The sequence below is a fragment of the Coffea eugenioides genome, chromosome 5, assembly GCF_003713205.1.
Source record: "Coffea eugenioides isolate CCC68of chromosome 5, Ceug_1.0, whole genome shotgun sequence".
NCBI lineage: Eukaryota > Viridiplantae > Streptophyta > Magnoliopsida > Gentianales > Rubiaceae > Coffea > Coffea eugenioides.
Genome location: NC_040039.1, coordinates 44711618 through 44735917, shown reverse-complemented (window position 1 = coordinate 44735917; position 24300 = coordinate 44711618). Strand labels below are relative to the sequence as shown.

At 34.4% G+C, this 24300-nt stretch overlaps 3 protein-coding genes and 1 non-coding gene across 4 annotated transcripts; 3 read left to right on the top strand and 1 right to left on the bottom strand.

The window, feature by feature from the left end:
* The first annotated feature begins 2928 nt into the window (after nucleotides 1-2928).
* Nucleotides 2929-16285, top strand: LOC113770003 (GTP-binding protein TypA/BipA homolog). The gene is made up of 19 exons (XM_027314349.1): nucleotides 2929-3358; nucleotides 5122-5196; nucleotides 5491-5641; nucleotides 6823-6891; nucleotides 7023-7195; nucleotides 8369-8506; nucleotides 8985-9110; nucleotides 9484-9582; nucleotides 11487-11607; nucleotides 11788-11851; nucleotides 12712-12766; nucleotides 12842-12966; nucleotides 13470-13543; nucleotides 14285-14334; nucleotides 14461-14547; nucleotides 15018-15068; nucleotides 15152-15235; nucleotides 15663-15713; nucleotides 15971-16285. Exons 1-19 carry the CDS (start codon nucleotides 2993-2995, stop codon nucleotides 16052-16054), a joined length of 2043 nt encoding a protein of 680 aa, XP_027170150.1. The 5' UTR covers nucleotides 2929-2992; the 3' UTR covers nucleotides 16055-16285.
* LOC113772715 lies at nucleotides 3937-4035 on the top strand. Its single transcript, XR_003468672.1, has one exon. It is a non-coding gene; the product is annotated as a small nucleolar RNA snoR113 (small nucleolar RNA).
* A 2700-nt stretch (nucleotides 16286-18985) lies between the features above and the next one.
* Nucleotides 18986-21804, top strand: LOC113770004 (ras-related protein RABA1f). The gene is made up of 2 exons (XM_027314350.1): nucleotides 18986-19373; nucleotides 20892-21804. Exons 1-2 carry the CDS (start codon nucleotides 19153-19155, stop codon nucleotides 21322-21324), a joined length of 654 nt encoding a protein of 217 aa, XP_027170151.1. The 5' UTR covers nucleotides 18986-19152; the 3' UTR covers nucleotides 21325-21804.
* A 259-nt stretch (nucleotides 21805-22063) lies between these two features.
* On the bottom strand, nucleotides 22064-22885 carry LOC113771806 (probable E3 ubiquitin-protein ligase ZFP1). The gene has a single exon (XM_027316365.1). It carries the CDS (start codon nucleotides 22883-22885, stop codon nucleotides 22064-22066), a length of 822 nt encoding a protein of 273 aa, XP_027172166.1.
* Between the last annotated feature and the right edge of the window lie 1415 nt (nucleotides 22886-24300).

Below are 24300 nucleotides of genomic sequence, written 5' to 3'. Positions count from 1 at the left end.
TTATAGTTGTGCACAAAGTTTTGTATGCAATTTTCAGAAATTATTTTCTTCCATAACTAAATCACCAGTCCTTAAGTAGAACCTAGTTATTGGATTGTAAAATACATTTTTCTTAATAAAGAAATTTATTCAGCAGATAACACAAGAAAACTCCCACTTATTATTACACGGAGCCTAAAACTTATTCTTGTCACAACCAAAAATCCAAAACATTAGCCAAACCATCAAGTAAAAAGTATATAGTCATACTCAGTGCTATATTTTGTTCTATTTTTAAAAATTTATAATACCAAAAATATCAAAATGTAATTATTATTAAATAATGGCTGAACAAATACCTTTTAGATGAAAACATGAGAATGACTGCATTATCAACATGTTTTTGATAAGGAAAAAAACCAAGGAGAAAAATATTTATATTCATAACTGTTTGGATTATCACTTTTTGTGGAAATTTTTTTTTTTTGGAGTTTTTGAGAAATAAGCTCTTGTACATTTTGTATCTACCTTTTCACCTCGCATAGATCACATTTTTTAAAAAACTTTATAATATATTCTTTTACAAAAACTCCAAACCTTTTCACCCCAAATATATCAAAAAATAAATTATAAGATATTTTTCTACAAAAAACTTTAAAAAAAATCCAAATGAACCTATCAAAACTTGCAAAATAATCATTGGTTTTAAAATTAATTATAATGAAAGAATGAAAAAGAAATTTAATTTCAAAATTTTCTAGTTTTTGGTGATGTAAAGTTGCCGAGCGAATAATGGACATCTCATAATTCTTGAAATTGAGGCTACAACAGTCTTTTCTCAACTAATTTTTAGGACCTAACTTTAAATTTAGATTTTGATTTTGAAGAAGGTATTTTGTTGTGTTCTCAACTGATTTTTATATTCGGATTTTAGATTTTTTGAATCTGAAATAAGTTGAAAATCAAAGGTATCTATTTTCATATTTTTTTATTTTGATTTTCTAAAATTAATTTTTACACAATCAAAAGCAATTGAGAACAAATACCAATATGATTTCACTCTCTAGAAACTACCAAGGATCCATGAGTTCTAACAACAAATCTCTTGTTCCTTTTTAACAAGTAGTTCAGCACCTATATGCTGACATCCAACTTTGTTACAATCATCACCTTCAAGTTTTAGTAAAAAACCATGTTTGAGTCACAACAAAAAAGGAGTTAGATATTCTTGATGGATTCTGTCATAAAAAAAACACATCTGAAAAGAATGAAATCTTTCCTTTTCACAAAAGTTAATCAAATCCTATGATAGAAAAAAAAAAAAAAAGTTCAATGTGAGAACATATGGTTAAAACACATTATATCATTCATCAACCACATTTCTACATACAAAGAATTAAAGTTAAAACGACTTTTCTCTTACTTGAAGGTGGCTGTGCAGTTGAGGATCTTAACTTGATGATGATGGTCCTGATACTTCAGGTCTAAACTGCTTTGGACTGAAAAAAAAAATGGATATAGAGGTAAACAAAATGACTTTATATGGTAGAAGGTTCTTTAACATTTCTGGTAGTACTATTACACATTGTATCCAACCAGAAGTATTTTTTTTTCCCAACTAAGCTACTTTTTAAAAAAAAAAACTTATAATGCTATTTTGGGTGTGATTTTTGGGTAGTCAAGCACAATATAACATATTTAGAAGGTATTAAACTTTTTTCTTTATATGTAACCATTTCAAATTAGTATTCATAGCACATATTATTGAATGTGTCAGAGATGAGTTAAATAATAATGCAATTCATGGTATAATATCTAACTCTTAATCTACTTCAAATATCAATAAGTATAGATGGACAGTGTTAAATAAATTATTGTCAAAACGTCTTCAAATTCAATGATTCTTACTCACATTTATATGATTTAAACGAGTGCACAAGATATCGCATTTAAAGATGGTTAAAGATTTTTTCGATATGTCGCGATTTCAGTTTAATATGTTACATCATTAGATTGGTGGATGTGCAAAGAAAAATCTAAACATTGATGCAATTCATGGGTTAATGTTTAGATGTTAAATTGTTAATCGATTTTGGACTATAATAATTACAATTTGGACAAGTACCAAACAAGTGTGTTGTTATTATTTGCTTCAAATTTGATGGTCTAAACTCTAGATTGACACACACATATTTTCCAACAAACTACGTGAAAATTTTTTTAATTTTTGTTACTCGAAAAATTTCTTACTCCTCTTTTTGCATGACAAAATTGCAAAAATAATAGCATGAGATTTGAGCAAGTTTATTTTACACTAGTATGTTCATATCATACAATTTAAATTTAGAATTCAAATTATACTTTTATTTTAGAATTCATCAAGAAAATATTTGTTTCTTTTCATAAATAAATAAACACTAGCAAAAGAGGATATCTCACAATCTACGTGGTAGATCCTTTTTCTTTTTGTTTCCCCTCTTAATCACTCCAATAAATATCTTCATTTTCCAATGGGCACATAATGATTATTCCTTTTTTTTTGGAGTAAAATAATACTCCCTCCGTCCCACTTTGATAGTCCTATATTTCTTTTTCATCTGTCCCAAATTGTAGTCCACTTTTCAATCGAAAAATGTAGTTATATTTTAATTTTTCTAAAATACACTTATTCAATGTAAGTAGTTGTTACTATAAACCTACCCCATTTAATGAGAGTTGATTCTTTTTTTACCATCAATTCAAGTTCCCACAAAGTTGTATCATATTTAATGTGAGGGTATTTTAGGAAAATAGCAATCTAAATTTACTTTTCCAACAAAGTTAACTACTTTTTCTTAAACTGTGTGAAAAAAGAAACAGGACTATCAAAGTGGTACGGAGGGAGTAATAAAAATGCTCATTTTCGATAGTGCTTAAACGCTAAACCCTATCACATGTTAAAGTAATTGTTCCTTTCATTTCTAAAACCCCCAAAACCTCTGCACCACTCCTCCGGCGCCGGAGGCCACCGGAAATGGCTGGTCCACTGCTCCGTTCTCTATTATCTGCTGCCACTAAAAAATCCCTTTCCTCCTCAACTTCATGTTTCCAACATAACCATCTCTCTATTAAAACCCACTTATTCACGCGCCACGCCGGCATTTCACGCGCCTTCTCGGCGGCGGCCACAGCTACGAGTGCAGCATCAGCAGCTTCGGCTCCAAGCGGCGCAATTGACCCCAGCAGGCTTAGGAATGTTGCCGTAATAGCTCACGTCGACCATGGCAAAACCACACTTATGGATCGGCTCCTCCGCCAGTGCGGCGCCGATATCCCCCATGAACGTGCAATGGATTCCATTAGCCTCGAGCGTGAGCGCGGTATCACTATTGCTTCCAAGGTTTACACTTCATTTTCTTTAATTTAGCAACCTTTTTTAGTATTATCTCAGTTTTTTTTTACTACTGTTTTTTATTTTTTGTACTTTCGTGTTATAATATCCTAAGGGTACTAAAGTTTCGATTTTGAGTTGGAAATTTTGGCTCTTGGCTTACAATCTTCCCATATGAAGTAAGATTTTTTTTTCCAGTTGAAATGAATTAACGTGATAGAATAATGATGGGACACTTATCACGCATTGGAATTGGTCTTCTGAAACGTAAAATTTATGTGTATAACAGATAAATGCACAGCTGAATCTTGCATATCCAGTTGTTGACTGGGTGAAGTTGTTTCATTCGAATTGTTTTTCATTTTGCTTTAGAAATGCAACTGGGTGAAAGTTTTACAGTAGATAGTCAAAAGCAAAGGAATAGAAGAGGATTGTATACACTAGACACTAACAAAAGAAAATTAAGTCTATTTTCCAGGATAATATGAGGGTTGATTTTGACTTTCTGGTACCACCTTGCCAGTGAAGTTGCTTTAGTGAGATTTGAGTTATTTTCTGGTGTATTTTTTGTCCTTCTTTCCAGTGACTGGCAATGAGGAAAAAAAGGCCGGACTTACGGCTGCTACCTAGTCTATTGTTGGTAGTAGATTGATGAATTTCAAGCAAGGTATTTTTCACTGAGCCAGTACGGAATTTAACAATTATTAGGACTCTTGGTAGTTGTTCCTTTATTTCTAGATAACAATATTTGGGGTTCTATCTATCTCTGTATATATATATATATATGTATGTATATATATATATATATTTTTTGGGTTCTATAGGTAAGGATATTTCAGTTTACATAGAAGATTACTTTAACTAGTGTTTCTGTCATTTTGCCTAGACATGCATTCTTCTATGGGAAGTTACTTTTATCATATAAGTGAATCATTTAAGTATAAAAGAGCTTTGTATGATCGTTTTGGCTGTTAATTACGCTATTATTTCATTTTTGTCTGCTGGGCGAATTAGGATGACATTGGGGTGGGATTTAACTCATAACCTTGGGGGATTGAACTGTCGAATAGGCAATCAATTTTAAGGTTCTAGTGATGGATTATCTATTAGATTTTGGTGTTCATTCTTTGATTTTTGAAAATAATGAACTATGTAATCCTTTCGGTAATAATTTTATATTCTCTAATATTATATTGTGATGATCAGTACACTAGCTTGTTAGAATGGCACTAGAAATGTGAAAGAGAAATTATGAAAATACCTAAAGTAAAAAGAAGATGTGACCTTCCAGAGTTATTCTGAGATGGAAAGACGAGTATAGTTTGTTTGGTTAGCATGATGTTTATTTCACAGCAGGTTTAGTTAGCCTTTCATGTATTGCTATGGTGTCATAGGAGGCGGATTACTTCATAAGACATTTCTGTTGTCCTTGCACCCCTATTTTTTGCAATGAAGGAGGACGCAATCAGGTATCCATAGGTGATCCAGAACACTTTATTTTTGGGTCCTATTGGTTGAATTACTGCTTTAAATGAACCAAATAAATCAACAATATTTTTAGGTCGTCATCTTTGGGTATAGAGATCTAATTAATTTGTTAGTCATCAAGTCTCTGGAATTTCTTCATGATTTTTACTTTCATGTGCATCTCTTCAAATTCAGGTGAATTAGATGATTCTTCAACTATCTTATATTCTTGGCAAAGCGCTGCTTTCAGTTAGTGGTTGTATATGTTTCTGAATCCTATTTCATAATCTTCTCATCATTTGCAGGTCACTTTAATTTCGTGGAAGGAAAATGAGCTAAACATGGTTGACACTCCTGGACATGCAGATTTTGGTGGTGAAGTATGCACTTATGAGGGTTGTTTTAAACAGTTTTTACTTAAATATGGTGTGAATGATGTAAATATTTATGAAACTGAAGCTGATGTTGTTGATAAGCCTCTGGTGAGCATTTGTCAGAAAAAACTCCTTTAACTTGGGGCTCAAGATAGTTGAAAAAAGAAAAGATTGAAGAATACTAGAAGGAAAAAAAAGCTTCAGAGGAATATAGGAAATGCTTGAGGAATAATACCTGTTACCGTTGTTATTTTTTCCACAAGTGGTTATAATTTTCTTTTCCTTTGTCTAATTTCATAGGTTGAGCGAGTAGTTGGCATGGTTGAGGGTGCAATTTTAGTTGTAGATGCTGGTGAGGGTCCACTAGCACAGACAAAATTTGTACTTGCTAAGGCCTTAAAATATGGACTGAGACCTATTCTTCTTCTGAACAAAGTAGATCGACCGGCAGGTATAAGTTCTGTGGGTATTCTTGTTTCCTCTCAGGAACTTGTGATATATGTTTTTGTTTTTCCTTTTTATGTTGTTTCTTATGATCTATTCTTCTAAAAAGAATTGGTTAACCTGCATTTATGAGTTCGATCACTGTTTCTGTATTTGAAGTGGTTATTGGTGAGATTTGCCTGTGCACTGGTACTAATGTTGGATATTTTGTTGCATAGTTCCTTTTTACCTTTTCCCTTTACAATCACTTACGTTTGCAAAATCTGTTGCACTTTTTTCCACAAGTTCATTCTTCTAGTACTTTCTATAGATTGGGCAGGGATATGTAGAATTGCATGTATCCTACCCTATCCTTGTTAAGCGAATTGAATTCAGTTTCATTTGGTAGCTTCTCGCTCATACAATTGCTGGTATTCCTTACCTTATCCTTGTAAAGTGAATTGAATTCAGTTTCATTTGGTAGCTGCTCGCTAATAGTGCAGTATCCAACTTTCCACCTCGTGATTTTGTTCATAAAGAAACCATAATTAATAGTTTGTGTTCACAAGCAATTTTTTTTAAAGTCCCTACTTTCTCCAAATTACCGTGATGTTACTGAATTTATACCTGCACAACTATTCTGTTGTGAGGAGCTTCTTCCTAATTCTGTGTTTCTAGTTTGTCCTCCTACTGATTAACATGATGAAACTTCTGGTGGTGAAACCTAGGATGATGGTTCATCATATTTGAGAAACATGCCAAAAATCAGAAGGCTAAGACTTTGAGGTCTTGAAGACTGTGTAACTAATCACCCAGTCTTGTATTTGCTTTGACAAGTAATTGCTAACGATATCTAGACAATCAAAGATCTCTTATGTGTGCATGTGTAGACTGAACTAAAGTCTTTCATGGCCAAGATTTTCAAGAACGTTTGGTGCATTACCGTTTAAATATTGACGGGATTACCGTCCATAAGTAGATGACCGTCATGACTGTCTTGGCTTAGTGTGTCACATGGTCATTGGGTTTGACATTTGGTTTGTGAGAGGTGAAACTATCAAGATCACTGCCCTTTTTCTTTTTCTAATTTGCTCTTATTTCATCATATGAAGCAAGTGATTTCTACTTCAAATTGGTTCATCTTTTGTGGCGTAAATTGTTTATTTCATCTGGTATATGATCCTCATTTATCTGATTGTGCATGTCCAGTTACTGAGGAAAGATGCAATGAAGTTGAGAGCCTCGTTTTTGACCTCTTTGCAAATCTTGGTGCTTCAGGTGCTGGAATTTGGTTCCACAAATGATTGATTTCTTGTGTTTAAGTTTTTTCATATATCTTTTGTTTTTAAGCCTTGTGATATTATAAAAATTGTTTCTGATTCTTGTTTCTTTTGGTTCTGTTGTTGCAGAGGAACAACTTGATTTTCCTGTTCTTTATGCTTCAGCAAAAGAAGGATGGGCTTCATCCAACTATACAAAATGTCCTCCAGATGATGCTAAAAATATGTCTCAGCTGCTTGATGCAATCATAAGACATGTTCCTCCACCTACTGCTAGCCTTGATGCCCCTTTCCAAATGCTGGTTGGTTATCAAATGTTCATTCTCTTTCTCGGAATTAATGCCCAAACATGTTCATAGAGCTTTGTCCCCTTTGTGCGTATACGCGCAATAGAGTAATAGATGCAGCTTATGTTCGTTAGTTCAAACAATGCTCATACTGTGCAAGGCTTTTAATGGCTCTTTATCTGATTTTACTAAGCATTAGTAAGAGGTTGACATTAATCTATCTAAACCAAGTAGTATGATCATAGGATACCCTGTTTTAATTCTGTAGCAGAAATCTGTCAGTGCTTCCTGCCATGATGGTGGCAGGAGTGTATTATACTATCATTTCTTGTCAAATTCTTAATTGATATGTTGAATCGCAAAATTGTGTAACTTCTAAAACTAATGGAATTTGATTCTGGTAGCAGGACAGGATAAGGTGCAAAAATCTGTATTTTAGTTTGAATAAGTGAATTACTTCATCAATTAGAAGATTTGAAACCAATGCGAGAGGAAGCTTGTTAGTTTGGGGACAAAATCTGGTGACTCCATCACTGATATTGAGTGAATGGGTTGCTATTGCTCTATAAGAGCAGGAGTTGGTGGTATGAGCTTTGGCCAAGCATTAGGCTTAAATTGAATACATAAGTTATCGACCTGATTAAATGCATCCAAAATGGGTCCATGGCCCATTTTGTTTTGGTTTTTTCTGTTAAATTTAGGAAAAATTGTATACCTACAGCTGAATAAGTATTGTAAAATTTGATAGTGGGTTTATATGTACTAGCATTGCTTGATTTGAGATGAAATTACATGTAAGCATATATAACATAGCCTCACAAGACTGTAATGCCAGTGGATACCATCTCTCTAGTTTTCTATGCGTGAAATGTGTATGAAGGTTTTCTTCCATGTGAACTGGTGATTCGTGATTCGTGAGGAAATTGGACTAGTGCATTTTGGGAATAGTATTCTTGCAACTTGTAGACATGATGCTTTTCTTTTGTATTTCTCCTAATTGTCCTGGTAGTAATACTTGGATCAGCGCATTAGCATATGCTTATGATTTTTTTTGTTTGTCGGATTTCCTCTTTTTTTTTTTTTTCCTTTTGTTATTTCATCTTTGTTTTTCTAAATTTTCTTGTTCCTTTTGATGCCTTCATTCTTTGCATGGAAACATTGAAAAAGATCCTTAACAGTTCTTTTCAGGTTTCCATGATGGAACGAGATTCATATCTTGGGAGAATTTTGACGGGGCGAATATATTCTGGAATAGTGCACATTGGTGATAAAATCCATGGACTTCGTGAATCAGATTCTGGAACTGTCAAAATCGAAGAAGGCAAGGTTTGTCATTGTCAATGGCTGTTGGAAGTTCTCATTAATCAAACAAAAAATTTCTATATAAAAAGAACATTTTAATGGTAATCAACAGCAGAACACCCTCCACCCCAACCCCCATTTCCCCAAAAAAAAGGTGGAAAGTTGTATCTGTGCCCACACATTGTATATGTTTCATAGATCTATGGGAGAATCTACTTTGCCCCAAGATTTAACTAGTTTCTCATGTCCTGTTGATGCATATGTGTAGGGCTCTGCAGGTTACACCATCATAGCGTAGCTACTGATGGTTGTCCCTTGTTACTTCCTTTTTCCCTGAAATTAGAATAGGAATATAAAATTCCTGAGTTCAGATCGGGATTGATGTTTTCTGCAAGGAGAGGCCTCAATTCATGTTCCATTTGTAGTTATATGCTTAAAGTAATCTGTGCATTGTTTATCATAGTTTTGAACTTGATTAGCCTAATAAATTCATGCCATATAGGTTGTGAAGCTGATGAAGAAGAAGGGTACTAGCATGGTGTTAGTTGATAGTGCTGGTGCTGGTGACATAGTGTCAATGGCTGGGTTGACAAGGCCAGCAATAGGTCACACAGTTGCAAATGTTGAGGTTTGTTGTTAATCAAATGCTTCAGCGCTGTTTTTTCTTTTCTTATAGTAATGATTAGGCATTATGTGTTAAGATGATTACAGTGTCAGTATTCTGTATGCTTTTCTGTGTTCAACATTCATCTCTCAGGAAACTTGTTTACTTTCTTGGGCCTTTCTTTGAAGTTAAATCTGTTATACTTGCTTTGACTTGTCTTAAGGTTGTCCAATTGCTTAGCAGCATGTTAGAATATATATTTCATCATCTGTATGATTGAATTATTTTTTCAACCCTGGTATATGGTATGTTATGACTACATTTTTTAGGAACATCTTTGAATATGTTTTTGATCATCTGTATGACTGATTATTTGTTTAACCCTGATATATGGTAGGTTATGACTACATTGCCCACAGTTCAGCTTGATCCCCCAACCATTTCAATGACCTTCAGTGTGAATGACTCTCCTTTGGCTGGACGTGATGGTACCCATGTGAGTGGCCTGTATGGGCTAGTTTTTTATTATTTTCTTTTCTACCCTCCCAATTGACGCGTTCTCCTTGAACCAGCCTGTAGTTAACTATCGGCTATGACAAGTTAGAAATGCTTTGTGGAGAAATGCTTAGTTGTATATAATATAGGACATCATCTGACTTTCCATTTTAGAAGCCATGAAAGTCCTAAGAGGTAGGAGCAGTGAACTGCAGGATAGAAAGCTGTGTTGATATATGTAGCATTGCCCTTTTATTTTATTTTTATCTTTTATGTTATTTTGTTTTTCTAATTTTATGTTTTGGGAAGAAGGTTAGGAAATGCTCAAGGGTAGCATGAAGCAAAAGCCATGAATATATTCTATTTACTTTGTTTTCTTTCTAGACCACCTCCATGATGTCTTCCTGGCAATTGAACACAGACACTATAAACATGCACATACAGATGAAAAGATATGTTAAAACATTTATAATTTGAGAGGGCCATTCTCACATTACGACCTTGCTAGGATTTCTTTTTTGGTTTTTCATCAGTAATTTTCTGCTACTCTATTTTTGGTCGGGTGGTCTATCCTTCCTGTTTATTCTGTCTAGTTTGCCTACATAGGGAAATGAGGGTGGAGAATTGGGGATTCCTTATGTTGTTTCTGTTTTAAGGGTATAAATGAGCTAAGTGGAGCTCAAAAACTACGCAAGCTGGTCTTCTTTATGATTGAAGGTGTTCTCAATCAATCAATCTGAACTCATGTAGCTTGAGTTTGTTGTTTTTGCTGTTTTCTTTGTGTTCAAACCTATCATGTCACTTGAACCAAGTAAACATGTGCTTAGGGTTGAATTGATTGGCTGACACTCCAGTTGATCTCTGAGTAGCTCAATTCATTCTCAAACATATTTTAGTTCACAAAATAGGAGCATAGATTTTCGTCGGACAGTGCTGTAATAAGTTTCTTTGTTCTTGTATATTGGAAACGGTAAAAAACAAAAAAAATCCCTTGTGGTAAACCTAATAAACAGAAAAGCCCCTCGTGGTTTCAAAACGTACAAAACGACACCTCATGTTTTGAACTAAATTGTAAAGGTGACAGAATCTGTTAAAATTAACGGAAATGATTTATTGGAACCTAAAAACTAATTTTTTATACCTAATTTTTAACAAATATACCTGTTCTACCCCTTAGCCTCCAATTCTCTCTCTCTAGAGAATGAAACAAATGATTTTGTTGAGCTGCCTTTTGCTTAGTTATATCAGGGCATTTTTGTCATTTCATCCATTCCCGTTAATTTTAACAGATTTCGCCACCTTTACAATTTAGTTCAAAGTATGAGGTGTCGTGTTGTATGTTTTGAAATTACAGGAGGCTTTTCTATATATTAGGTTTGCCACGGGGTTTTTTTGTTTTTTACCCTATTGGAAAAGATAAGGTTTATATCGTACTTCGTTAGTTGCAGGATTGATAAATAGGTCATTAGGGGCCATGAGAGGGCTCAAGTATGTTTACACTAAAGTAATTGTGCCAATCATAAAGTCAAACATTTTGAACAACATCAACCTTATAATTTTTTCCTAGTATCAAGTCTCTGATCGCGTGATCGGTTAATTCTTCACATCCACCACTTACAGCAAGTACTCCTCAAGTATATTTTACTATTTTAGCGCTAGTTTAAAGCCCTATCTGCCAGCTTCCTCTTGTCCTGTCTTCATTTTTTCTGTGTCATTTAAGGGTGTTTGAAAGACCACAAGAAATTGATCATTGACTGATAAGCGACAAATGTGCACCCAGATTGAATCATGCCAATTGGATGTCTTAATGCTTCATATTTGGATCAGATATTTTAACCTCCTAATGACAAAGTAAACTCTTCCCCATTGTATGAACAGCACAACATTTGGTGTTTATGTTTTCAGTTGACTGGCGGAAAAATTGCGGATCGGCTTATAGCCGAAGCAGAAACAAATCTCGCCATAAACGTTATACCAGGCCTGTCAGATTCATATGAAGTTCAAGGGAGGGGAGAACTTCAATTGGGCAAGTTTTATTTATTTATTTTAATAAGATTAGTCTATCCAACTTATTCTTTGTTCTTCTTTCTCCAAGACGAAAGATTATGTTTTCTTGTAGTGTCAGTAGAATGTGTTTTGAGTCCAGCCTTATTGGACATGTCATGTTTAGTTAGTTAAGTATATTGTCCTTCATTTGTTGATGTAGGTATCTTGATTGAGAATATGAGGCGTGAAGGATTTGAATTATCTGTCTCACCACCTAAAGTCATGTAAGCTTTTTGTTCCATTGCCCTGGTGCATTGTCTCCCACTTTATGTTCCTTGCATAGCATAATAGCATACAGTAAATTATTTGCTAGCGATGCTATTGTTGTCTTTGCAGTTTGTTTTGTGGTCATTATGGTTACAATGGCATATAGTGATATATTTCCAGATTTAAGGCTGTGTAGAAAATATGAGAAAACGTATATGTTATTTAATCTCATTGGTTTCATTGTTCTCATAAATAGGGAAGAGAACTGATCACTATATATAAAGCGACTCACCCTTAAACAAGACACTTCCATTTTCCTTTCAAAAGGTTTATAGCAGTTCCTCTTTACTTATCACATATCTCCTATTTCTTTTTCTTTTTCTTTTTTTTTTGTATTTTTGGCTTCTCCTGTACAAATATATGCTTAGTATACTGCCCTTCCTATTCATGTCTTATTGCTATCTACTTGAAGAGAAAAAGAAATCTGCTTATGCAGCCTAAAAGATCAAATCTAGAAATGAATATTGACCTCTCGTTTCACTAGTTTTTACCTACAAATAAATCTTGATGTTCACGTGAACATTGTTATCAAATACTCTGCATTTTGACTGCTACCTGCTTCTTGTTGCAGTTTGCAAGCTGTAATTGAATAAATTTTCCATTTTTGTTTCCTTCTAAGTTCCTGATAAAGTATCTTTGCAAAGTAAAGGGGATGATGATTTTTACTGCCATAAATAGTCATTAATGCTTCTTTGGTTTTGAACTTCCAACAGAACAGTTATTCACCACTTCTCTCTCTCCCCCCCTCGCCCCCAAAATCAAAAAAACAAAATACAAATACATTCCCTTGGATTGAGCAAATTTTTTTCTGTTTCAGGTACAAAACAGAGAATGGTGAGAAGCTAGAACCAATTGAAGAAGTGACTATAGAGGTGAGGGAAATTGAATGTTACATTGCTCTTCTTTGACTTGTGAAATCTGAAGAGAATTGAGGTTGCTTTCTGTAGGTCAATGAACAGCATGTTGGTTTAGTATTGGATGCACTTTCTCACAGAAAAGCTGAGGTTGCAGACATGGGTCCTGTTCCAGGCCACGATGATCGGACTAAAATCTGTCTGACTTGTCCTTCAAGGTTTTTCTTATTTCTTAATCTGATGTCTTTCTTGCTGCTCATGGCATTCTTACCTGAGATTTGTATATGTGGCATGACATGTCTTTGCTCGTGTGTGTATTTACAAATTAAATATGTTGAACTGGTTGATTGGTTTTGACTGTTGAATCTGAGGTCCCACTTTCACATGGATAACAGATCGGTGAACCTTGAACAAGTTTATCGTGGTCTGTGGTAATAGCAATGTGGTCCAGTTAAATATCAGCAGAGTTATTTGTTTCCAAGCTGATATGATAAATCTCCTTTAATGCAAATAATTTCTTCCTCCAATCAATGTGACATATAAGACATTTATGTGTAACAAACGTACCAACTGACATTCTTATTGTGACTGGGTGTTCTAGGCTGGAAATTTCATTTACAAAGTCTAGTCTTTTTTTGCTTTTGTTGTTCTGAACTGTAAGTTGGGGTCAACGTAGGTAACTTGTGAGGAGTATCGATTCTCTTGTTTCCCATCATTACAGGGGCCTTGTCGGATACAGAAGTGTATTCAGCAGTGACACACGAGGAACTGGATTTATGCACCGTGCTTTCCTGAGTATGCTGTTCTGCTTTCTTCTGTAGTTCTTCACATTGCCTTCATGCTTTTCATTTGAGGTTATGTAATTTGGGACCTCTTTGTAGACATATATGCTGCTCCATATGGTGGAAAATCAATTTAATGCTCTTTTCTCTTTCATTTATTTGCACTTCAATCTTATGAGTTCTTTTCAGAGTAATTTAAGTCATCTTCATTCATGTAGCAAACTGTATTTTAATCTTGCATACCTGTTGTTGAGCAATTTGTGGTCTGCTCTCGACCCTGTAGCTCTGAAAAGCTCAATCTTTTTATTTGGTTGGGTTATTGGACTTTTGTTTTATACCATATTTCAGAAGGATTTGGATTAATAGGGTTGACATAAATAGATACAGAAAGTCATGTTACTTTTCTTCTGGTTCAAATTGGGACGACAAACCAGAGCCTTTGCTTTAAGTTGTACCATTACTGATATGTGATGTGACAGACATGATAGAAGTAATCCCTTGGGATAGATGTTTTGCTATGTAATTATGCACATGCCTTTTTTGTTCCAGTGCTTTTTGCTGATAATTTAATTGTATCTGTCTGGTAGTATTATACTCGTGGATGCTTGTTACCATCTGGCTAGAAATCATACTTATGATTGCTTGTTTCTTTTCATTTCCGTTTGTTAATAATTATAACCACTTGTTCCTTGCATTGCTGGTACTTTTCATTGATGAGTTTTCTCATATATGGCCATCTCTCTTTGTTCTGCAGCTTATGCTAAATATAGAGGTCCTCTTGGAAATGTCAGAAAAGGAGTATTGGTACATCTGTGCTTCTTTTTCAATTTCAACTCTAAAAAATTTGATGTGTATCTAACCACCTTTGAGAGCTGTACTGGTCCATGTATGTCCAGTCATGCATCTAATTGCTTGAACTTGGTTCAACAGGTTTCCATGGGCTATGGAACAACTACAGCTTATGCGCTAATAAGTCTAGAACCTCGTGGGATTCTCTTCGTCACACCTGGGATGGAGGTTGCCTAAATTAGCCGATCTTTTCTTATTTGTCTGTCTCGCTGCTAAATTAGTTTGCCTTCCCATAATCTCCCTCTCTTTTCTTTTCTTTGTCTTTCCTGCTATTCTAATTTATACAATAACTTCATGCTTCATGTACCTATAGGTTATTCATCCGCGCACACATAAATTTAGTTTTGGGTTTTACTGTATCTGGAACATGTTCTTTTTTGAGTCATCATACGTGAATATATACTGCCAGTATATATCTGATCTTCTGTAGCGTTTCTTGGTGGGTTGTGGGGCTGGTGTTTGATGCAAGTTCCCCTATATTTTTACTTGTGACATTTTATGTATTTCTCTGTGGTGCATCCTTCTCTAGTCAATGACATAAATTTAGAAAATAATTAAAATGCACCTTACCTAGATGTGCAACTCTAGGATAGGAGTTTTCTTAGGTTATATTTGTGATTATTTGTGCAATTGTACAGACATATGATGGCATGATTGTCGGTGAGCATTCTCGAGACACAGATCTTGATGTAAGGAAATACATCTCTTTAAACTGTTTGTTGGTCTCTATCCCCTTGACTGTGATGCAAATGATCGTTGTTGCTTATCACAGGTTAATCCAGTAAGGATGAAGGAACTAACAAATGTGCGGGCTGCTAGCAAGGATGAGAATGTTAAACTATCTCCACCTCGTCTTGTACGTATTTCTTTCAACACTTTTTAACTTGGTTCTACTTCTGAGGGGTATAAGCCACTGCTAGTGGAATTTTAAGTGGGACAATTGTTGATAAGATTGAATTACTGGTGTCCTTGCATATTGCTGTTGGTGATTTTCCCTTTTTAGAAGTGGACTATCCTTGGCCCTGATTTTAGATCCATGGCTGCACCTAGAGTCAATAAGTCTTCCTGAGATTATTATTTCTAGAATTTTACACTGATTTTTGGTTTCAACTGCATAGTTAATCACTTCCTTGTCAATGAAGCAACCTAATCATAAGATGCTGTGAATTAATTGCGTTCACCCGGATTGAACTCAAAAATATTCTCGACAAATATGCTTATGCGTTGGTGATGCAGTTGTTATAAAGTAGTCCTCATTTTTTGTCCGACTTTTTGGGTGGCAGATGACGCTAGAAGAAGCAATTGGGTATGTAGCCTCAGATGAGCTAATTGAGGTATGTCAATGTACTTCCTATAAATTGAGAATGCATGAAAAAATGAGACAGGAAACAAATGGTTGAATTTTGTTTGATGAGTAGGCAATTTAAGTTGCTTTCAAAGATTTTGTCAGGGTCCCTTTTCTCTGTATTGGGAGTTACCGGTCGATGATCTCTTATGCCTTTCTGTTTGTCACACTTCTTCAGCACTTATCTATCAGTTTTGTACTGCAGCCTAGCCTTTTGTTGAACCTGCAACTCTTTGGATCATGCAGGTTACTCCAAAAGCAATCAGGTTAAGGAAAAGATACCTTGATGTAAATAAGCGAAAAGCAATGAGAAACAGAACCAAGGAATAGACTCTGTCCTTGGACATTTTCCGTCTGGTTGCATTACTGTTCTGCTCCAGCAGTTATCCTGATGTATAGGTTATAGATACCACATAGTTTAAAGTGCATTTTTTCAGCAACTTTGGGGAGTGATAATCAAAATTTTGTCCCAGCTTAGAAGATGTATTACAATTCAAAAGTAATATTTTAAGATACCAATAGCTATGATCCATCAATAATATAGCAATTGCTTTTCTCAAATACTCACAAGTCCAATCAGAAATCTACTTCAATTGGTTTTGGATGACAAGCAGCATTTTCTGAATTCTTGCCCTTTTAGGCGTACATATATATATATATATATATATATATATATATATATTTTGAAATTTCTCCTGTGGACAATTAAACAGTAAGAAGGGATACATTTTCTTTTGAAAATGCATTCAATCTTGATTTGCAGCGAAAGAACTCTTTATTAACAATAAGAGACATTTTTCTTGAGCCAATTGTAAAGGTTTTATATTATTGTTAGGGTATCAAATTGTTCATTAGTTTCGATATAATGAAAAGATAAATATGTTCAACAAATGCAGTATATATAATACCTTAATAAAATTTTACGGTCATTTTAGAGAATCGTTTTTTCAATTTTTATGTAATGATAGAAGTTTAAATTATAATTTTATCATAAGGTATAATATTCAAAAGGGACGGTAGAATCTTTCTAATACTTAATGGCATTGTAGAATTTATTCGCCTTATGTTGTTCAGACAATCTCAGTGTCTGTTTGATAACATAAAAAAGTGCTGAAACTGAATTCATTCAGACATTCAGATGTTTTGAGTGTTTGATAAATAAAAATTTTTCTGCTGAACTTATTAAGTGGTGCTGAATTTGTATGTATTTTTTTCAGCATAAGAATTGTAACTGAATGCTTAATTTGATAAGAAACAAGAGATTTACTTCAACTACTTTATCTTATCTACCAAATCTATCCTTGTTTGTTAATTACATTCAAAATCCTTATTGAATTAAACAATTTAATATTTTCTATCCAAAATCCTTATCTAATTAAACAACCTGACATTCTCTGTCTAATGGCTTTCTACTTCTATTTTCTCCTTATTTAATGATATTTTTTACAATTTCTTCATGCTCCTCACATTTGTCTACTCCTTATCCTTTTCCATCTTTCTACTCTTTCATAATTTTGTCATTTTTTTACTCCCAATTTTTTTTATTGCTACCGTACTCACCGATCTCAAATTCATTTTTTCCAAGGTAAGTGACATTGATTATTTGTTGTTTTGCTTCAACATTTTTCCATTGAAGTAATTAAATTTCTATATAATTTGGTGTGAATTTAAAACTTGTTTATTGCAGCTTCCTTTTGCTTATATTTAGACTTTTCTTATCAAACTCTAATTTAAAAATATATTTGCACCGATATTTGGACTTTTTCATAATATATTTCTTCTTTTATATTACTTTGATTTAAAAATAAATATTGACATTTTCATACCTAACAATTTTAAGCTAATTAAATCATATGTTCTATTTCTTTTTTGGATTGAAAGATAGAAGGGCAAAATTGTACAATTTAGTTTATTAAGCATTAAGTTATAAATGTTTATCAAACAGTATAAATATATTCAGCATTAAGATTCAGATATTCATATATCTCTTTTCAGTACTTAATATTCAGCAAATTAATTGTTTCAGAATTCAGAATTCAGAGTTCAGATTCAGTTTTATCAAACGGAGCCTCAGAAGGATTTGTGCCTGTGGGCTACTGCAGAGCTAGTAGTAATTATTAGTTTCACGAAGAAGAAGGGGTTGGAAAGAAATCTTTGGGCAGATCATTACCAGTCCACCTGTTCACGTGCCACATCAAGTTGCAGTAAATGCTGTTATTAGTAGTACTAATTATCAATCATGCGCTTTCTTAAAAAGGCTTAACGATTAAGTAATTAACCTCTAAAAAACTGCATAAAAATGGAAAAAGAACAAAGGAGAAAGTTTGAATGAAACTGAGATAGGCTGTAGAAAATTCAAAGAATTCACATTTGGTCGTGGTCAAAAGGTAATTTCCTTGTTTCCACCTCTTTCCCACTACCAACACGCAGCCCACAACATACAACCGTCATTATTGTGGTTACTTTTCAAAATTCAACATTGTACTACTCTTGGATAAATTGTTAAAAAAATTATAATCAACCTTTTTGCCTAATGAAAAATTTGAAATCTAACACCAAATAAAGTAATTAAAAAAAAACTCCTTAATGCACTATTGATCGAGTCAAATTTTGAATTTGGTATGAAAAAAAATCAAGTTTCAACATAAAATTCGAATATTTTAACATCATATCAAGTTTAAAATTTGTAAATGTATTACACCTTCTTAATGCTACTATTGTTTGGGTGAAAATTTTGAACAAAATGACTAAACACTTGACTTGAGTTTGACTTGAAAAAAAAAACAAATTTTAACTAATTAAATTGAACTTAAATGAGATTCAAAACATACTAAAATATTTCAATCTCGAATCAAATTTAAAACCAGTAAATATATAATTACATACACAACAACAACATTAAGTAAAACACAAACTTGAATATAAAAGTCAAGAACAGTGCAAAAAACTATTATATTCACCCTCTTTATGTTCATTTCCAATTTAAAAAATAATGATTACTTATAAAGAGCGAAAATTTATAAAGTTCAGTAATAGTAGTAGTATTTTGCGTTTGGGTTATTATTCTCTAAAATTTTTATAAAAAAATTTAATATAAATTCATGAATATGAGATAAAAAAAATAATTAAAAAATGTAATCAAATCACGTACGTAAAAGATTTTTCTAAAACTTCGGTCCATACCGTTTACGGAAAAGAAAAGAAAACAAAAGGAATATAGACCACTTGGGCGAAGTTTACTTATAAAAATTAAAATAAAATGCACTGAAGAGATCTCCCTCTTTCCTCCTTCAAAATCCCCCCCTTTTTCCATTTCCATTTCCATTTTTCTTCTTTCCCATTCCTTTCTCTCCCTATATCTCCAAACAATCTACGCTAATAAAATAAGAGTATTTAGTTAGAGATAGAGGATTAATTTTCTGGTGATAATGGGGGCGTATAGAGCGGACGACGATTACGATTACTTGTTCAAGGTGGTTCTGATCGGCGATTCCGGCGTCGGAAAATCCAATTTGCTGTCGAGATTTACTCGCAATGAGTTCAGTCTCGAGTCCAAATCCACCATCGGCGTTGAATTCGCCACCCGCAGCATCCGCGTCGATGATAAAGTCGTTAAGGCTCAGATTTGGGACACTGCTGGTCAAGAGAGGTATCCGATTTTTTTCCACCATTTTCCCCTAATTTTTGCGCATAATGTCTTGTTTTTGCTTTGTTTATTAGCCTTAGTGATCTACTGTTGCGATTTTCCGGATTCTGCTCTGGGATGAGTACATTGTGCCTGTGAAGTTTTACGTTTGGTTCTTGGGTTTAGTTTTTTTGGGGACTTTTGGGAAAAAGGTGGAGATCTGTGATGATGAATCTGGGATTTTGATGGATTGGAATTTGTGGTGATTTTTTTTGTGATTTTTGAGATGGATTTAGGCTAGATCTGATGTATTTCTTGAGAATTGGTTTACTGAGGGCAAAAATCAATGGGAGAAACTTGGGTTTAAGCGAGAGTTCTGTACAATCAGCTCATTGCTGATAATAGTATGGTGGGTGGGTTTTGTGGGGTTTTGGGACGGAGACAGGCGGACGAGGTCAAACCGTAAAATATTTTCTGTGAAAAATTCATTTCCATTCATAATTTGTCAGTAGTGGATAATTTACATCTGGCGATAAGAAAATTACTTTCCTGAAAGAAATTGAGAGCTAAGAGGATTGTTCCTTAGCTAGGATGAGCTGATGAATAAGGGTTAAGGCTGGCCTTGTCCATTCAAATAATGAGGCTTACTGGTTTCGAATCAAGCTAGGGTGAGGAAAGCCTATTGGAGACTTGGAATTCCTAAAAGGAGAGCAATAGGGGAGATCTACATGCTTGGGGGAATTTGAATTGGTCTGAAGATAAATGTGCTAGAACCAGTTAAGATACATGAAAGTTGCAACCTCTAATTGCAAGGTTATCGTGATTTATGAAGATCACCGTGACCGAGCGAGTATAGTAGAACAAGAGGATTGACAAGGGGTAGTAACCTGGGCAAGCAAACTGTAAAGCAAGAAATATTTGCAGTTCTTAGAATTGTTTGCGGAACCTAGAGTATGGTGTTAGAATTTCTCGAGTGTTTGTTATTTCATGCTACAATTCTGTGAGTTTATGGTGGTGTATGGGAGAGGGTAAATCTTTATAGTTAATTCCTTTTGGTAGACTTTGTGATGCTTAGAAGATATTATTGTTAGTTGTATTGCAATTCGATTAGAATTCAGCACCCTACTTTTTGACATTCAAATGCTTGAATTGACATATTCATCGGTTATGGATATTTTTAGATGAAGACACCTAAACCATGGTTTTTGTGCACAAGCTGATACGTTACACTCTGGAAATGGTTAAGATCTTTGCAATTGGAATAATTGTGTGAGGCATTTGCATTGTTTGTATGAAGTTGTTATGCAATGATCTGATGTTTTAAATTAATATCTAAGTTTTCTAAGCAGATATTGATTCCTTTAAAAAGTTGTAGAGGTTTCTGCATGTTAATCTTTTGGTAAGACTAAGATACCAATTTGGATACGGTCTTGATGAGATCTGGATAAGTTTTTTCTTTTGTATAATATATTTTTCCACTCTCTTTTATGTTGGTAAAATCATTCACTGACTTCCCTGTTTCAATATTTTCTTCTGTTAAAGGTATCGTGCAATCACAAGTGCCTACTATCGTGGTGCTGTTGGAGCATTGTTAGTCTACGATGTCACTCGTCATGTTACATTTGAAAATGTTGAGAGATGGTTAAAGGAGCTTCGGGATCACACAGATTCGAACATTGTCATTATGCTTGTGGGAAACAAGGCAGATTTGCGCCACCTAAGGGCTGTTTCCACGGAGGATGCAAAGGCATTTGCTGAAAGGGAAAACACATTTTTTATGGAAACCTCTGCTCTGGAATCTATGAATGTGGAAAATGCCTTCACGGAGGTGCTAACTCAGATATATCGAGTTGTCAGCAGGAAAGCTCTTGAGGTTGGAGAGGATCCAGCAGCACTGCCTAAAGGACAGACAATTAATGTTGGCACTAAGGATGATGTTTCAGCTGTAAAAAAGGTTGGATGCTGCTCTGCTTAGATAGATAAATCCAGTGGAGGAAAATGGCGGCATTTTTTTAGTTCTGATACCCATGTGGCTAAGTAATATTTCCTCGACAAGTGTTGAATCATTTAGATCTTTCATGACGAAGATTTTTTCTTCAGTACCATATGTTTTCTACTTAGCCTTTGTTAGCATATTATGTAAGAGAGTCTACAGCTATCCCATGTTTGGCAGTACCACCAAGAGCTAGGGTCTCAGTGATTTCCTCGTTTTGTCGGCATTGCTCTCATTTATTGCTTTTCCACAATGTATTACTAATTAGCTCGAATATTTTAGGATTCCTTAGGTTGGAGTGTACTTTGATTGCTCAAGATTTGAATTAAGGTGCGGATTACGACATGATTGTCTCTGCTTGTATCTTATTGTTTCATTATTTGTTCATTTTGGATGGATCAAAAGGAGTAATTATTTCCACAATGTGGATGAGAAATATATTGCAATAGTCGGCTTTTATTATAGCATCTTCTCTAAATTTGTAGGTCTTGAAGCAACTCTTTTTAAGTTCTTGGTTATGTGTATGGGGAAACTCCATTGGTTGTCGAAACCGTACATAATTTGTCAGTTTGCTTAGGATCATCCAATTCAGGCAAATGGTTAAAACTAAAGACATAACAGCCCATTCATATGTTTTGAAATTGCTGTAGCAACATTGAATTCTATTTTTATCTTTCTTTCCAAGCCAAGTATCTGAGTCTAAAATTAGAAAATTTAGTGTCTATCCAATTCTCGTACTGCAGTCAAAATTTGGAAGTGCCGTGCGCTTGCAAATTGGGCAAACGTTTCGCTTGATCAACCATCCCTTGATGCAGTTGGAATGGTACTCATGTCCACATGCAAGAGTCGCCAATATCTCTTCGTTTTCGTGCTCACTCTGGCACACCACACAAATTTCAGCCTCTTCATGCTCAGCCTGTTTTACACCAGGTGTTGTATGATATCTTCTAGTCTTCAGATGTTGGGAGATGGTTTCTTCCAGCCAATCATCTCCAGGACCATCCGATTCTTCAACATCAGCATTCGAATCTTCATGCAGATCAAACACCACAGGCTCCTGCCCACGACTCAGTTCAACCAATGCAGTCTCTTCTTCTGGCTCAATCCTAATCCGCATGAAGATATTTGAAAATTGGTCATCAGATTCTTGAAACCAGCCACCAGTATTATTAGTGTTATTCTCCTCGTACTCCCCAGCCGGAGGAGGAAGTACGAGGTTTGCTGGTTGACTGATGTGATGATGATTATCAAAGCCAGTCGTTGCTTGCACATAATTCCCTTGCATCAACATTGCAGTGTTGTATGGCAGAGCGCTAGGAGTGAAACTGGAGCCAGGTAGCATTGGATAATGGTGGTAAGGAGGATATTCCAGGCTGCTGAAACCATAAATGGGCAGCAGAGAATGAGGGTACATCATACTCTGGTTGGGAAAGTAATTTGGGTAATACTGGTGGTTTTGCTGTTGTTGTTGGCCGCGGCGGCGGTGCTGTTGAATGTGGCTGTGGTGGTTTTCTGGCGGGCTGTTATCGTTTTTCTGCTGCATAATTCTGGTATTTTGATCGTTTGAAAGAATTCTGAAGTATAATGATATTGATTGAATAGGACTATAGGTGGATTATATATTGAGCGGTAATCGATTCTTAACTCCTAAGAAGGTTAGGATTCGGAATGCCAACGTCCGATTTTTGGCAATTCCTCTGTATAGCATACATTAGCCTAAATTTAGGAAACTCGTGATCCTAAAGCTGTTTGTTTTTTATCAATGAGTTTTCTTCTAATTTTATCTAATTTCTTCTTATGGATAAGAGAGAGGAAAAATGTAAATTTACCAAGAAGATTAGGACAAATAAGACGAGCAATTGAAGGGTAACTAGAGAAATTAATATGTAGAAATACAAATACGTAAGAAGAGGTTCTTAAAAAATGGGGCAAAATTAGTCTTAATTTGGACAATTACTTAGGACTTAAGAAGTTAATAATAATTTCCATGCATTCTTCGACATACATAGCATAAGATAATGATAAAAAGGCCACAAGTAGTATGCTTAGTATTCATTTGTAAAGTTGAAAGATGAATCAAGTTAATTGAAACTCGAATCAAATTTGACTTGATAAAAACTCGTTGAAACTTGGTTCGCTAACTAATCAAATCAAACTTGAACAGCATTTTATACTGATATAATTTCGATGACATTCAAATCCGATAAAATGCTTATTCAAATTTGAATTAACAAAAAAAAAAAAGAAGCAAAGATTGAACAAAATTTTAAATTCATTAAAATAATCAAACAAACTTGAACACTATGATATTCGATTTGATTAAATTCGTTTACACCCCTTATCATTTTGTATACGGTGAACTTATTCATTGATAATTAATAATTTATACACGAAAAAAAAAGTAAGTGATTTTGCACTCCAAGAATAACTCATTTGACACCCCATTCTAGCATTTTATTACATGAAGAAAGATGGAATATCACATGTATAGAAGTGTAATTACTTCTCTCTCCTCTTATCCGAAGAATGATTTATATGAGCCTCAAACTTTGTCCAAACTGCATGGGAAGCAAAATGGTTTTGCAATGTAGATGTTTTAGTTATAATTACTAAAATAGTTCATGCAAAGTACAATCATCAAAAGTACTTGTATGGTGTGATTCCCAACCTAACTTTGCTCATGATTATGACTTTTCTCTGAATTTTGGTGGTAATTTGGATCAAGTTAACCTCAGAAAATTCTGGAAATTACATTCACTAGGCAGATTCAATTGAATTCTTATGAAACTATCCAATTGCAATCGGATCCAAATAGTAAAAGAAATATAGCAGTTTGATCAAAAGAAAAAATATACTCTGTCTATTTTGGGATATGTAGGATAAGATATTTTAACTGTTTGTAAACTTGTAAAATCAGATAAGATCGCGCGCACTTCAAGAAAATAGAATGTGGAGGCG

Bases quoted from the DNA above. Each gene is read 5' to 3' on its own strand.
- LOC113770003 (XM_027314349.1), top strand. From the start codon at position 2,993: ATGGCTGGTCCACTGCTCCGTTCTCTATTATCTGCTGCCACTAAAAAA. The intron at 14,548-15,017 runs GTTGCCTAAATT...GCAATTGTACAG, and splicing joins TCGTCACACCTGGGATGGAG to ACATATGATGGCATGATTGT. The intron at 15,714-15,970 runs GTATGTCAATGT...TGGATCATGCAG, and splicing joins CCTCAGATGAGCTAATTGAG to GTTACTCCAAAAGCAATCAG.
- LOC113771806 (XM_027316365.1), bottom strand. From the start codon at position 22,885: ATGCAGCAGAAAAACGATAACAGCCCGCCAGAAAACCACCACAGCCAC.
- LOC113770004 (XM_027314350.1), top strand. From the start codon at position 19,153: ATGGGGGCGTATAGAGCGGACGACGATTACGATTACTTGTTCAAGGTG. The intron at 19,374-20,891 runs GTATCCGATTTT...CTTCTGTTAAAG, and splicing joins GACACTGCTGGTCAAGAGAG to GTATCGTGCAATCACAAGTG.